Below are 12,463 nucleotides of genomic sequence, written 5' to 3' on the forward strand. Positions count from 1 at the left end.
TCATAGAATTAAAAGGATTATTAAAACTTTATAGTTATTCTTGGTTTGAATGTCTATTTTAAATTATATTCCCTAATATTATGTTTTTTACTGTATTTTAATTTGGTCACTCCAAACTTTTGAAAGGTAGTTAACATACAAATGTAGTAATAGTTATATTTACCTAATGTGTTTACAAAGACATTTTAATAAGAGATGAACACCGCAGAGACTTCCATTAAAGGACAATTCCGGCGCAAAATGAACGACCAGCTCACTTAGCACGGCGTTCGTGGTTTGACTGGTCGAGACTGTTTTCCAAAGATGGCTCCTGCCTGTATACGCGAAATGTACTGTCTTTATAAATTATCTTTTTATTAAACTCTTTACACTTACAAAGTTCTCAATGCTTCGGTTTGCATGTAGGGACCCTCATTATGCTACTGTGTTAGTGTGAGGCTATTTTGAGCCTTGTTAGTGGTATTAACTAGCGATTTCTTTTTACTTATTCTATGTCCCATATACTAGCGTTATAAGCTACCGGTAATCAGTTTTTAGAGATAAAACTGGGTCCATTCGATTATCATAAACATCCCAGAGAACGGTTGACCCACGTGTTATTAACCCCTAGGTTCATTTTGCGCCGGAATTGTCCTTTAACTTTTTGAGTGACAACAGTAATAAATCTTAAAATCAGAGTTTTGGACTGAACCACTGAACTATTTAGGTTACATTAGTTTGCATAGATGAATTAACCCTTCCACTTCTAACAGCATTTTTTCTGCTAAAGTGTTTTAACACTCATACTTTCAAGTCATGACAGGGATTGCAAAACAAGTCTAATAACACAACCTTTAGAAAACATATTTGCCAAATTAAAAGCATATTAAAATGATTGCAACATTCACTATGTCGGCCATATATATCGGCCCATAAATGGTCTACGTGAACTGAGAGGAACCTGCATTGTGAATATTAATGTGTTTGTGCAGTAGATTGTGCTTTTATTTCTTCCAAGGGAGCAAAGAAAGTAGTTTACCATGATCTGCCCCCTCTCGTGTTTAGGATGGCCCCAGAGGTGATCCTAGCCATGGACGAGGGGCAGTACGACGGGAAAGTGGACGTCTGGTCTCTCGGCATCACCTGCATCGAACTAGGTTTGTGATGTTGAAACTCATCCATGACTTTCCACCTCCCACTGACCTGAAACTTCAGGCCATCTCGAGTATTAAGAGGGTTTATTTAGGCCAGCGTGTTTCTGTGCTTGCGAGTCTGTGTTTTGTCGCCGTCTTTTGCTTGGGAAAGGATTTGGGTTTTAGTGTCTAAGCTGCTTTGGGTTGTAAGCTAACTTCTACTCCTCTTTCTCTTGTTCTCACCCACCGTGCGTCTCCCTTAAACTCCTAGCCTTTTTCATTTATTCAATCATACCTCTTAGTTTCTGTTTATTTCATTGTAGCTCTAATTCTGGTCTCATCCTTTTATTCCGACTTAATTATCTTTTTTGTGTGTGCTTGCTCTGTTTTTAAATTTCTGTTTGTCTCTTTGTCTAGCTGAAAGGAAGCCGCCCTTGTTCAATATGAATGCTATGAGTGCCTTATACCACATTGCGCAAAACGAAAGCCCTGTCCTGGCGTCAAACCACTGGTGAGAACATTGTTCTACTTTTTTTTTTTTCTCCTGTTCTGTCTTTGTCTTATCTTAACTGTTTTGTTTTGCTTTTCATCTCTATTTGGTTTTGCATTGTTCTCTTGCATTTGCAATCAATTTATTTGTTTTTCAGTGTGTGGGTAAACTGACATTTTATTAGCTGTTAGGTAAATAACTTCAAGTATAAAACTAGAATTTAGTAGTTACACAACAACAGCAGCATAATATGAATCGATATATAGTAATTTATTAAGTAATGAAATAATAAATCACATGGACTATGTACTTGTTAGGAAAGAGGGAATGTTCTCTGATTCTGAGAAGTGAGAAGATAATGTGTCATGTTTAGATGAAGTCTGTCTGTCTGTCTGTCTGTCTGTCTGTCTGTCTGTCTGTCTGTCTGTCTGTCTGTGTGTGAAAAATAAAGCACCATAATCAATTACTTTTGTTGAATTTGTTGAAGATTTTTGAAATGGCCATTGTCCATTGACTCTTTTTTTTTTTACATTGGTCTATTAAAATAAGCTTGAAATGACTGCTTTTACTATCGCAGTCATGTTTTTCAGTATGTTTGTCTTTTTATGTTTTCTGTGTGTGTGGTTAACTTTACTTTTCTCTCTCCCTGTTTTAAATGCAGGTCGGACTACTTCCGTAACTTTGTGGACTCTTGTCTTCAAAAGATCCCTCAGGACAGGCCTACCTCAGATGTGCTGCTCAATGTGAGCCTTGAACACACACTCTCTGACTCTTCATTCACATGTTCTCTCCCCCTCTCATCCCTTGTTCTAGCTAGGCCTGTCATTACATAATCGCTAAGTCAATAAATGGCTTCTGTTGGAATGTAAAAAATTGAAAAAGATTTCACCATGAGCCTTTATCACAAATGGTTTATTTATTTTTGTTGCATGGTTTTAGTGTTTAAAATCAATTCAACCACTAGCTGCTAAGCAACCATTCATCCTAGAACATACATGCTAAGTTTGGTTTTTACCACTGGGGTAAAAAGTATAAAAAAGCAGTGATGTTAGTGTTATGTGAACCGTTTTATCTATCAATAAGATTTGATCAGCATTTTCTTAAGCCGTTCAAATTCATTTTTTTTAGGCGTTCAAAAATGAAAATTACCCCATGATTTACTCGCCCTCAAGCCATCCTGGGTGTATATGACATTCTTCTTTCAGACGTTTACAATCGGAGTTTTATATAAAAATGTCCTGCCTCTTCCAAGCTTTATAATGACAGTGAATGGTTGTTCAAGTCCATAAAAGTGCATCCATCCATGATAAAAGTTCTCCACACAGCTAAAGGCCTTCTGAAGTGAAGTGAAGTGATGCGTTTGTGTAGAAAAAATATTAATATTTAAAACTTTATAGACTAAAATAATTAGCTTCTGGCAGATGGCCTACGCAAGTCGACTTGTGCCAAAAGAGTAACATTTGACAATATGATGTAGGAGTAACGTAAGCTTTGACGTCTCACGGCTCAAACAAACAGACCTGGGCAACAAACTTCAAGGTCCTCCGACATTTTTTTTTTTTTAATTCTCGTTTTAGACTTCTAATTCGTGACTTGTGTTTTGTTTTGCTCTATCCTCTGCGCTTCCACGTTCGTCGTTACGTTGTGCGTCAAGGGTGTGCGTTGTGCGTCAACTCTTTCACCGTAAATTGATGCGTATTGCCGTCTGTCAGAAGCTAGTTATTTTTAGGGCTGCACAATTAATTGCAATGAAACCCCACGTGATTTGGCAAAGGCTGCGATTTATTTCCTGCACAGCTTGTCAGTGCAGTGCGCCTGATCGGTTGTAAATGCTGCTCCATCTGAACACCAGAGGGCGCTCTCGCGCAGACACCAAATATCCCCCGCCGCATAACTACCATAACGCACATCATTCCAAGAAATCCCTATCGCTGTAGCTGAATAAACAGAAGATTAAAAATGCTTTAATTAAACATGACTTATAAACACACGACTGCCTTATTCTATATAAGAAGCCATATCATCTCACAGAAGGATGCTCAACTGTCGTTATGAAGTGAGTTTGGAGTAAAAGCATGTTATTAAATGTTGTCTTTTGTTGTACAAGAGGTTCATAAATACTTCTCATGTCTGGAAAGATGTTTGACGCGTGTTGCTTTTTCAAATGCACGTTATAAGTGACTCAAACTCACAGTGCTTTGCTTTCAGATGGAGGAGCGTTTACAGAGCCGTACATCAATGACAAGATGCGCATAAAAAATAATTGCAGCCATTGCAATTTTAATATCGCGATAAGCCAAATCAGTTTAAGTGCCATTACATGGAAATTGTGATTAATCGTTCAGCCCTAGTTATTTTAGTCGATAAAGTTTTAAATGAGGATATTTTTCTTATACAAACGCTTCACTCCAGAAGGCCTTTATTAACCCCCCAGAGCCCTGTGGAGCACTTTTATCATGGATGGATGCACTTTGATGGACTTCAAAACAGAAATGGCCATTCACTGCCATTATAAAGCTTGGAAGAGCCAGGACATTTTTTTTTATATATCTCCGATTGTAAATGTCTGAAAGAAGAATGTCATATACACCCAGGATGGCTTGAGGGTCAGTAAATCATGGGGTAATTTTCATTTTTGGGTGAACTATCCCTTTAAACACTTCCAGTGCTATTAATAGCTCACACTGGATTCCTAATGAATCACATTTTAAGCTGTAGTACAGTATGTGTATTATTAAGCTTATACTGCAGGTGACAAAATGGGCAATTAAATCATTAATAGCAATTATTCGTATGACAATTGTAACCGGTTATTCCGCGTAACTCTAGCTCCTCCACGTTTACACGTGCTGAGATTGGGTCATAAAAGCTCACCTATACAGCTTTGTGATTCACACTGGGTTTCCCTTCGCAGCACCATTTCCTATGTCGAGAGCGCCCTCATTCTGTAGTGATGGATCTGATCACGCGCACCAAAGACGCTGTGCGAGAGCTGGACAACCTGCAGTACAGGAAGATGAAGAAGATCCTGTTTCAGGAAACCCTAAATGGCCCCACACAGGAAGGAGGAGAGGAAGAAGAGGTACATCCAAAGGCTTGTCAACCTTTGTCTTTCTCTTCTTTGATCCTTCTATCTACTTCAGCCCATTTTCTGCTCTTTTGTTATATTGTTGTACACTACAGAAAATAGGAAAAGATCATGACATGTTTTCGTGTGTGTGTGTGTGTAGGAAACAGAGCAGTACCTCCTGCAGACAGGCACGGTCAACAGTATGGAGAGCTCGCAGTCTGTGCCCTCCATGTCCATCAGCGCCAGCTCCCAGAGTTCCTCAGTCAACAGCCTGGCCGATGGCTCAGACGACAGTGCTGAGATGGCCATGATGCAGGAGGGAGAACAGACTGTCACCTCTAACAGCTCTATCATACACCGCCCCACTGTACGTATTCACAGCGTTAGAACACACACAATCTTATCTAATTGTCCTTTTCTTAACTTAACTAATTTGTTTTTGTTCATCAGACGCGTGATAATATTTATGACGATCCTTATCAGCCGGAGATGGAGTCGCAGCAGCAGCCGGCGTCGGCCGCTCGGAGGAGGGTGCACAGAAACCGAGACCATTTTGCCACCATCCGCACAGCCTCACTGGTGAGCATCTGACTGACCTGCAGCTCAGAGTCCTTTTTATTTTATTTTACAGATCTGAAGTTAGGATAGACAACATTGTCTCTCCTTTTCTTTCCAGGTGACCCGTCAGATTCAGGAGCATGAGCAGGGCTCAGCTCTGAGGGAGCAGATGTCTGGGTACAAGCGCATGAGAAGGCAGCACCAGAAACAGCTGCTGGCTCTGGAGAACAAACTCAAGTCTGAGATGGATGAACATCAGCTCAGGCTGGACAAAGAGCTGGAGACCCAGAGAAACAACTTTGGAAGTGAAGCAGACAAGCTGAGTAAGAAACATCAGGCCATCCTGGAAAAAGAGGTGAGGGGTTTAAGAAAAATGACAATGATCATATTAGTCTTGTGATGTGCAAGAATGGGACTTTTAGGTAAAATATATTTAAATATAATCTCTGATTTAAATTTCACTACCAGAAAGGGAGTAGAGTTAAGTAAAAGTGCTTTTTTTTATAAAGTACAAAATATATTTTTTATTTTTTTTATTAAAGAAGTCTCTTATTTCCAACAAGGCTGCATTTATTTGATCAAAAATACAGTAAAACGATAGTGTTGTGACAGTTAATAAAATGTATTATTATTATTAACTTTTCTATTCAAATATTTTTTCTTTCTGTAATGGCAAAGCTGAATTTTCAAAATCCATTACTTCAGTCTTCACTGTTACATGATGATGATCTTTCAGAAATTATTCTAATATGCTGTTTTTGTTCAAGTAACATTTATTTTGTCATATTTTGGTGGAAACAGTGATCTATTTTTTTCAGGGTTCTTTGAGTTTTTGTGACATTGTCTTTACTGTCCCTTCTGATAATTTTTAATGCAACCGTGTTGAATAAAAGTATTAATTTCTTTTCTTTTTTTTAACCACACTGACCCCAAACCTTTGAACATTTGTGTATGTATTTTTAGTGTTTCTTATACATATTTATCTGGTGTGTTCAGATTAAAGCTGCGCAGACGGAAGAGAAGAAATTTCAGCAGCACATTTTGAACCAGCAGAAGAAGGAACTCAACGGCCTGCTGGATTCCCAGAAACGGCAGTACAGGCAACGCAAGGAGCAGCTAAAGGAGGTACACCCTCAAAGAGTCCACTCTTCATGTTTATGCATTTCAGAGTAACTTGATTTGCACAATATTCATCAACCCCATTACCTATCTTTAACTCATGTCACATACCTCCCTGTTTGTCTAGGAGCAGGAGAGGATGTAAGAATTTTTGTAAATTAAAATAAATAATAATGATAAATATAATGGGGGAAAAAACTGATGGTCACTTCTAGGGCTGCACGATTATGGGCAAAATGATAATCATGATTATTTTGATCAATATTGAGATCACGATTAATTATTTAATTAGAGATAAAGATTATTTGTTGATTTTAACCAAAACAAATTTCATTGTCACATAGGCTAATTATAACTAATAATTCACATCCATATTGCGCTACATTTCCTGCTAATGTACAAATATGTACATCAAAATAAAATCGGTCCTCTTATTCACCAAAATTCAGTGCATCTCCTTAAAGAATAAATACAAATAATAATTTATTATTTTATATTGTATTTATATTTTATATACATTGTATTTATAATTAATATTAGGATAGACTAGAGATATTATCTTCTGTTATAATTATTATTACCTATTATCCGACTGCACGAGACTTGTCTTTTGTGTGCATGTATGCGTGTATGCTTGTCACATAATGTCAAACATTATGTTAAAGATTATAACATCTTTGACAAAAAAAACCCCCACAAAAACACTTTAACATTTCCTGTAGCTATACCGTCACATCGCCTAGACAGCCTAGTTAGATATTTTGCTGCATTTTCTTCAAATGCAGTCTTTGCAGACATAACCATCTTCCTCACAGATGCCATTATCCTCTCCACAGCTCTCATGGCACCATGACTTCACTGACAACATTCCGATGGCGATGATTAAAATTCAGAGTCATTGTTATTTGAAGTCTCTCACGCACTATCGCTCGCGCGTAGACACACTCAGTCTCTCTCGCCCAGTTCGCTTTGCTTTTGTCCAGTCCGGCACCTCAGTCTACATCTAGAAACTAAGCTGCGCGGTTCGGGGAATAACTGATTATTGGCTCTTGGAGTCACGTGATCAGACAGTGGTTTACGGACCGCTAGATTGGCTTTGCAAAAAAAAATACAAAATGAATACGGATCATTCTATGAACGGAATGACGCATTTTAAATATCACACGATCACGCGAATTTGATCGTGGGAAGCCGTGGTCGTGATTAAAATTCGATTCATCATGCAGTCATCCCGTTCCAGAAAAGCAACAAAATTGACGCAGGTCAGTGGAACGAAAATAGTAAAGTTGAGAAAAATGGCGCGTTTTTTAAAAGTTTAACTGATTTTAACTTGAGCGCCACATTTTTAGAGCGCTGTGCTATGTTATGCTAGATGCTGCAAAAGACGTGAAAGCAACGGTCATGCTCGTCCCTCTAGTTGTGTTTACAGAGAAAAATAATAAAAGTAGAGCATTGGAATGGAAAAACACGTTCTGTGTGAACGGCCCCTTACCTTGCTCCCTATCTAACATAAAGCAAAATTCCCTACGGATTACAAATTCAAACAAAATATGTACATAAATTAAGAGTAAAAACACGCTCAGCGTTCGCACGCTCTCTTACAGTTACGCAAAGTTCGGACCGCTGTCAGTTGTACATGTTTACATGAGAAAATTCATTAAAACAGTGGTTCCCAAACTGGGGTACGCGTTCACCAGGGTGTATGTGAGGTGACAGGGTACGCAAACTAAATAATTTGTGCCGTTCAATTAATTCTACCCCACCTTAAAATAACATTAAAACCAAGCATGTATCTATAACAGGCAAAACGCAGTAAATACATGGCATCTGAATGACTCTGACTCACTCATGTTAAATGCCTCGGGGTATACGCCAGTCTAAAAAGTTTGGGAACCACTGCATTAAAATATCACAATTCTAGATCACGGAAAAGAGTGAAACCCAAAAACCAGCCTGCGAAAGGGAGAGAGAAAGAAGAGAGCAAGTACGCAACGCATAACACGCCAAATATGTAGTATCATTCTCCCCAAATCGCACCCGTATTACAAATGCGTCCACACATGTAACACTTTCTTTTGCCACCCTAAAATCCTTCCCCATGGCAACAGGAGCTGAATGAGAACCAGTCCACACCGAAGCGAGAGAAGCAGGAATGGCTGGTGAGGCAGAAGGAGTGTATGCAGCAGATCCAGGCTGAAGAAGAGGCTTCTTTATTACGGCGACAAAGGCAGTATTACGAGCTGCAGTGCAGACAGTATAAAAGGAAAATGCTGCTCGCGAGACACAATCTGGAGCAGGACCTGCTTAGGGAGGTGAGACGAACATGAGTTATTGTGTGCTTATCCCTTTCTTTTTTTGCTTTCTAAATCACTTTCTTTGCCCTTTTATCTATGAATCTCTTTCTATGCATAATCCATCCTTTTTTGTTTTCATTTGTCCCTGTAGGACCTGAATAAGCGTCAAACCCAGAAGGATCTGGAGTGCGCTATGCTGTTGAGACATCATGAGTCCACTCAGGAGCTGGAGTTCAGGCAGCTAGCACTGGTTCAGCGTACTCGGGCCGACCTGATCCGAACGCAGCACCAGAGCGAACTGGCCAATCAGATGGAGTATAATAAGCGGCGTGAGCAGGAACTCCGTCAGAAACACGCTGTGGAGGTCCGCCAGCAACCTAAAAGCTTAAAGGTGGGGATAGCTTTTTTACTTGCTTGGTGGGGTGTTTTTGTCCCTTTTTGATTTTATTTTCTTCAAATGATGAGAATAATAGTGCATTATATTTGTTACATAAATTCAAATTCAAATTGAATTGGGCAAAAGGGCATTTTGAATTCAGTTCATGGGCCTACACCTCATGAAACATTCCAGTGATGTAAAAACACACCATTTATCACATTTGACCCTTCTCATGAACAAAAAGTAATCTGTTTTTTCTCCCTTCATATTTTCATACTTCGTTCTAATTTAACAAATGGAATCATTATAAATCCAAAATGGATAAACCACTTGAGTATTTGATCTCTACATGGGCCGAAATGAAACGCCCCTTTCCACTGATTGGTCAAATAAACATCAAACTGTGCCGTCATCAGTTGTTTATCAGTTCCTCACAACAGAATAATAGTCATCCGCTGCTAAAGTTGTACAGATTCTTAAAGCGTCTACATTTCAACTCTATCTCATCAAACGATTGACCAGGGCTTTCTTCTGTGTAGCTTCTGTGCTAACTATGTGTGCCAGAGAAATTATAGGTGCTGTTATAAGCGTTTATTTCAGAAATATAAATGTACCTCTCATCTGCTCCCACATAACCCATTAGTCTACTTATTCAGCACACTGCCTGTTTTATTTTAGCTGGCCAACTCTTAAAATCTGTGAGACAAAGCTTGACAATGCACTGAACAGCGCGGAGCAAATGTATTTAGATTGTAGTGAAGCATGACCAGTATATTTTTTAGTGTCAATGCAGCAGTCATAACTTTTGTTTTAGGCAATACACTGAGATTATTTAATTAATGCCAAGTATGAATTGATGTAACTTCCAAAGAAACATCACAGAACTGTTGTGCGAGCGTAGACGCACAGGCTGGTGTTTCATTCCTGAATGAGTCCGAGTCTTTGAACAAATCTGTTGAGTGAGTGATTCAATGACTTGACAGCCACTTGATTTTTATTCCTAAATAAATCTGCGTTCTGACATTATTCTCATTACATTATGCAATTGCTGTGTAAATGCATCTACAAGCGATGTAAATACATCTACACTTCTTCAGTGCAAAGATGACTTGCTGATACAGATTTTATTGGTGACAGCCTATAGTGTCATATGATTCTAATTGAATAGACTCAATTTAATAATTTAAGATTACATACATTATTTAATAAGGTTAGAAAAAAAAATCCTTGGTAAAAATACCAATGTAAATCTATTTGAAGGGCAAATATTTTCCCTTATAGGGAAAGTTAATTTCTGACAGTAGCTGCGTTTACATGGACCCTTATAATCGGATTGAAGGCTCAATCGGATTGAAAAACCTTCATGTAAACACCTTAATTGATCCGATTGAGCTCGATCCGATTGAAATTTCGATCGGATTGAAAGGGGTGGTTTATTCCTTTTGTAATCCGATCAAGCGAACATGTAAACACTTAATCGGACTGAAAACCAAATCTGAAAGGAATGCGCATGTGCAATGACGTAGAAATGACGTAATGACGTATGACGCACTGTTGTTTTTGAAGGGAAGATGGCGTGCGGTAAGCAAAATTGGTCTGTAGCAGAGACCACTTTGTTTCACTTTCACTTTCATCCACAAACGCCTTGTTCTGGGCTCTGGCAGAGGCATTTAAATTGCTTGATAAATACAAGCAGCACGGCACAGAACATCACGTGCTCGTCGTCTCCTAATTAGCAGCTGAAGTACGTAAATGTTAAATCTGATTTTTAAAACAAAAAAAATAAGCAATGGTAAGAGGCTGGCTGTTATGCGCATCTCGGAACGGCGGCGGGAATCGTCTAGTGCACTGATTGTGCGTAACTGCGCATGTCTAAAACGATCAAATCAGATGTAAAGCTTGTGACATGTAAACGCGCACATCAACCCGATTACTTTATTTGTCGTCCATGTAAACACCTTGTTCGGATTCTTTAATCGGATTGATTTAATTCGGATTGAGCCATGTAAACGCAGCTAGTGATGGCAATAAATGTAAAAATACTCATCTCTGGCTTTATTGTTCAAAGTGTTATTTCAAAGTGTACACTTGAATCAATACTGGTCTGCGCTTCACATCAATATAGCCTAAATGCATTTGCTCTGCGCTGTCCAGTGTATCGCGCAGCTTTGCCACACAGATTTGTATATAAGTTCAACTAAATAAAACAGGTAGTGTACCAAATATGTAGGCTAGGGCTGCATGTAGGCTGTGGATGTGCATGTGCAGATGCGATGTTAATGAGTATGAATATTTAGAGATGAACTCATTTCATGGCACTCATTGGTGAATTTATGTCTACACAGAAGAAATTATTGTCTAGGCTCTGCCCCGGTACAGTTTTTGTCAAGCCATTTATTAGTCTGCTTGTTTGATGAGAAAGAGGTTAAATTCGGTTGCAATAAACGCTTTAAGAATCCGTACAAATGTAGCAGCGGATGACACTTATTCTGTTGAGTTGAACGGTTGATGGCACGGTTTAAAGTTTAGTTGACCAATTAGTGGAAAAGTGCGTTTCATCGCCTGCCATGTAGAGTTCCAATATTCAAGCGGTTTATCCATTTTGATTTTATTGTGTTTCCATTTGGTGAATTAAAACAAAGTGTGATGAAAACAAAACAAAAATATGAAAAAATGACAAGATTGGTTTATTTATGTTCAAGAGAAAGGTTGAATATGTGATCAATGTTTTTTTTTTTAGTTTTCCTGTTTTGACGACAAAATCTAGTAAACAAACTATCCGAAGTTTTTTTGATGTCGACTTGCAGCGACTTGAGTGCTCAAATATGTTTTTTGTTCTCTCAGACGAAAGAGCTCCAGATCAAACGTCAGTTCCAAGACACCTGTAAGATTCAGACACGGCAATACAAAGCCCTGCGTAACCATCTCCTGGAGACCACGCCCAAATCAGAGCATAAAACCGTTCTGAAGAGACTCAAAGAGGAGCAAACGCGTAAACTGGCCATCTTGGCCGAACAGTACGACCATTCCATCAGAGACATGCTGTCCACACAGGCTGTGAGTAAGGCAAGGAGAGACCATCTTTAATGCTTTTTTTTTTTTTTTTTTACTGGTGTATACTCTCTAACTGATGTGCAGTTACATAATAATGAATGCATACATTTACATGCATGGGTCAATCTCAACAAAACTGGACCAGAACATGTCCAAACGTTTCACCCCAAAATCAAAATAATATTTTTTTATTTTCAGTGGGATATTCTTATGTTTTTTAATCTGCATAAAATAAAAGCTGTTAACAAATGCTATTTAATAAAAATTAAGTAAATTAATTACAATAATGTGAAAATGAAAAGAAAAATCTTGTGGTCCTTAAATAAATTCAGTATTTCTTCTTTTAATTTTAAGGTGAAATATGATGGGGAATGTTTTTGACTGGTT

At 38.4% G+C, this 12,463-nt stretch overlaps 1 protein-coding gene across 2 annotated transcripts in view; it reads left to right on the top strand.

Annotated features, from left to right (window-relative positions):
• The window catches only part of taok2a (TAO kinase 2a), a 30,060-nt gene that overhangs the window by 13,555 nt on the left and 4,042 nt on the right, over window positions 1-12,463 (top strand). The window contains exons 8-18 of one of the 2 annotated variants that reach the window (XM_079608663.1): window positions 1,045-1,136; window positions 1,530-1,623; window positions 2,264-2,345; window positions 4,517-4,684; window positions 4,833-5,039; window positions 5,123-5,251; window positions 5,349-5,585; window positions 6,227-6,355; window positions 8,458-8,661; window positions 8,795-9,034; window positions 11,867-12,088. In XM_079608663.1, coding sequence (XP_079464789.1) covers window positions 1,045-1,136; window positions 1,530-1,623; window positions 2,264-2,345; window positions 4,517-4,684; window positions 4,833-5,039; window positions 5,123-5,251; window positions 5,349-5,585; window positions 6,227-6,355; window positions 8,458-8,661; window positions 8,795-9,034; window positions 11,867-12,088 — 1,804 coding nt within the window. The remainder of the gene's footprint in view (window positions 1-1,044; window positions 1,137-1,529; window positions 1,624-2,263; window positions 2,346-4,516; window positions 4,685-4,832; window positions 5,040-5,122; window positions 5,252-5,348; window positions 5,586-6,226; window positions 6,356-8,457; window positions 8,662-8,794; window positions 9,035-11,866; window positions 12,089-12,463) is intronic. The other variant, XM_079608664.1, reaches the window with a different exon arrangement.

This window comes from Phoxinus phoxinus (assembly GCF_949152265.1).
Source record: "Phoxinus phoxinus genome assembly, chromosome: 1".
In the NCBI taxonomy this organism is placed as follows: Eukaryota; Metazoa; Chordata; class Actinopteri; order Cypriniformes; family Leuciscidae; genus Phoxinus; species Phoxinus phoxinus.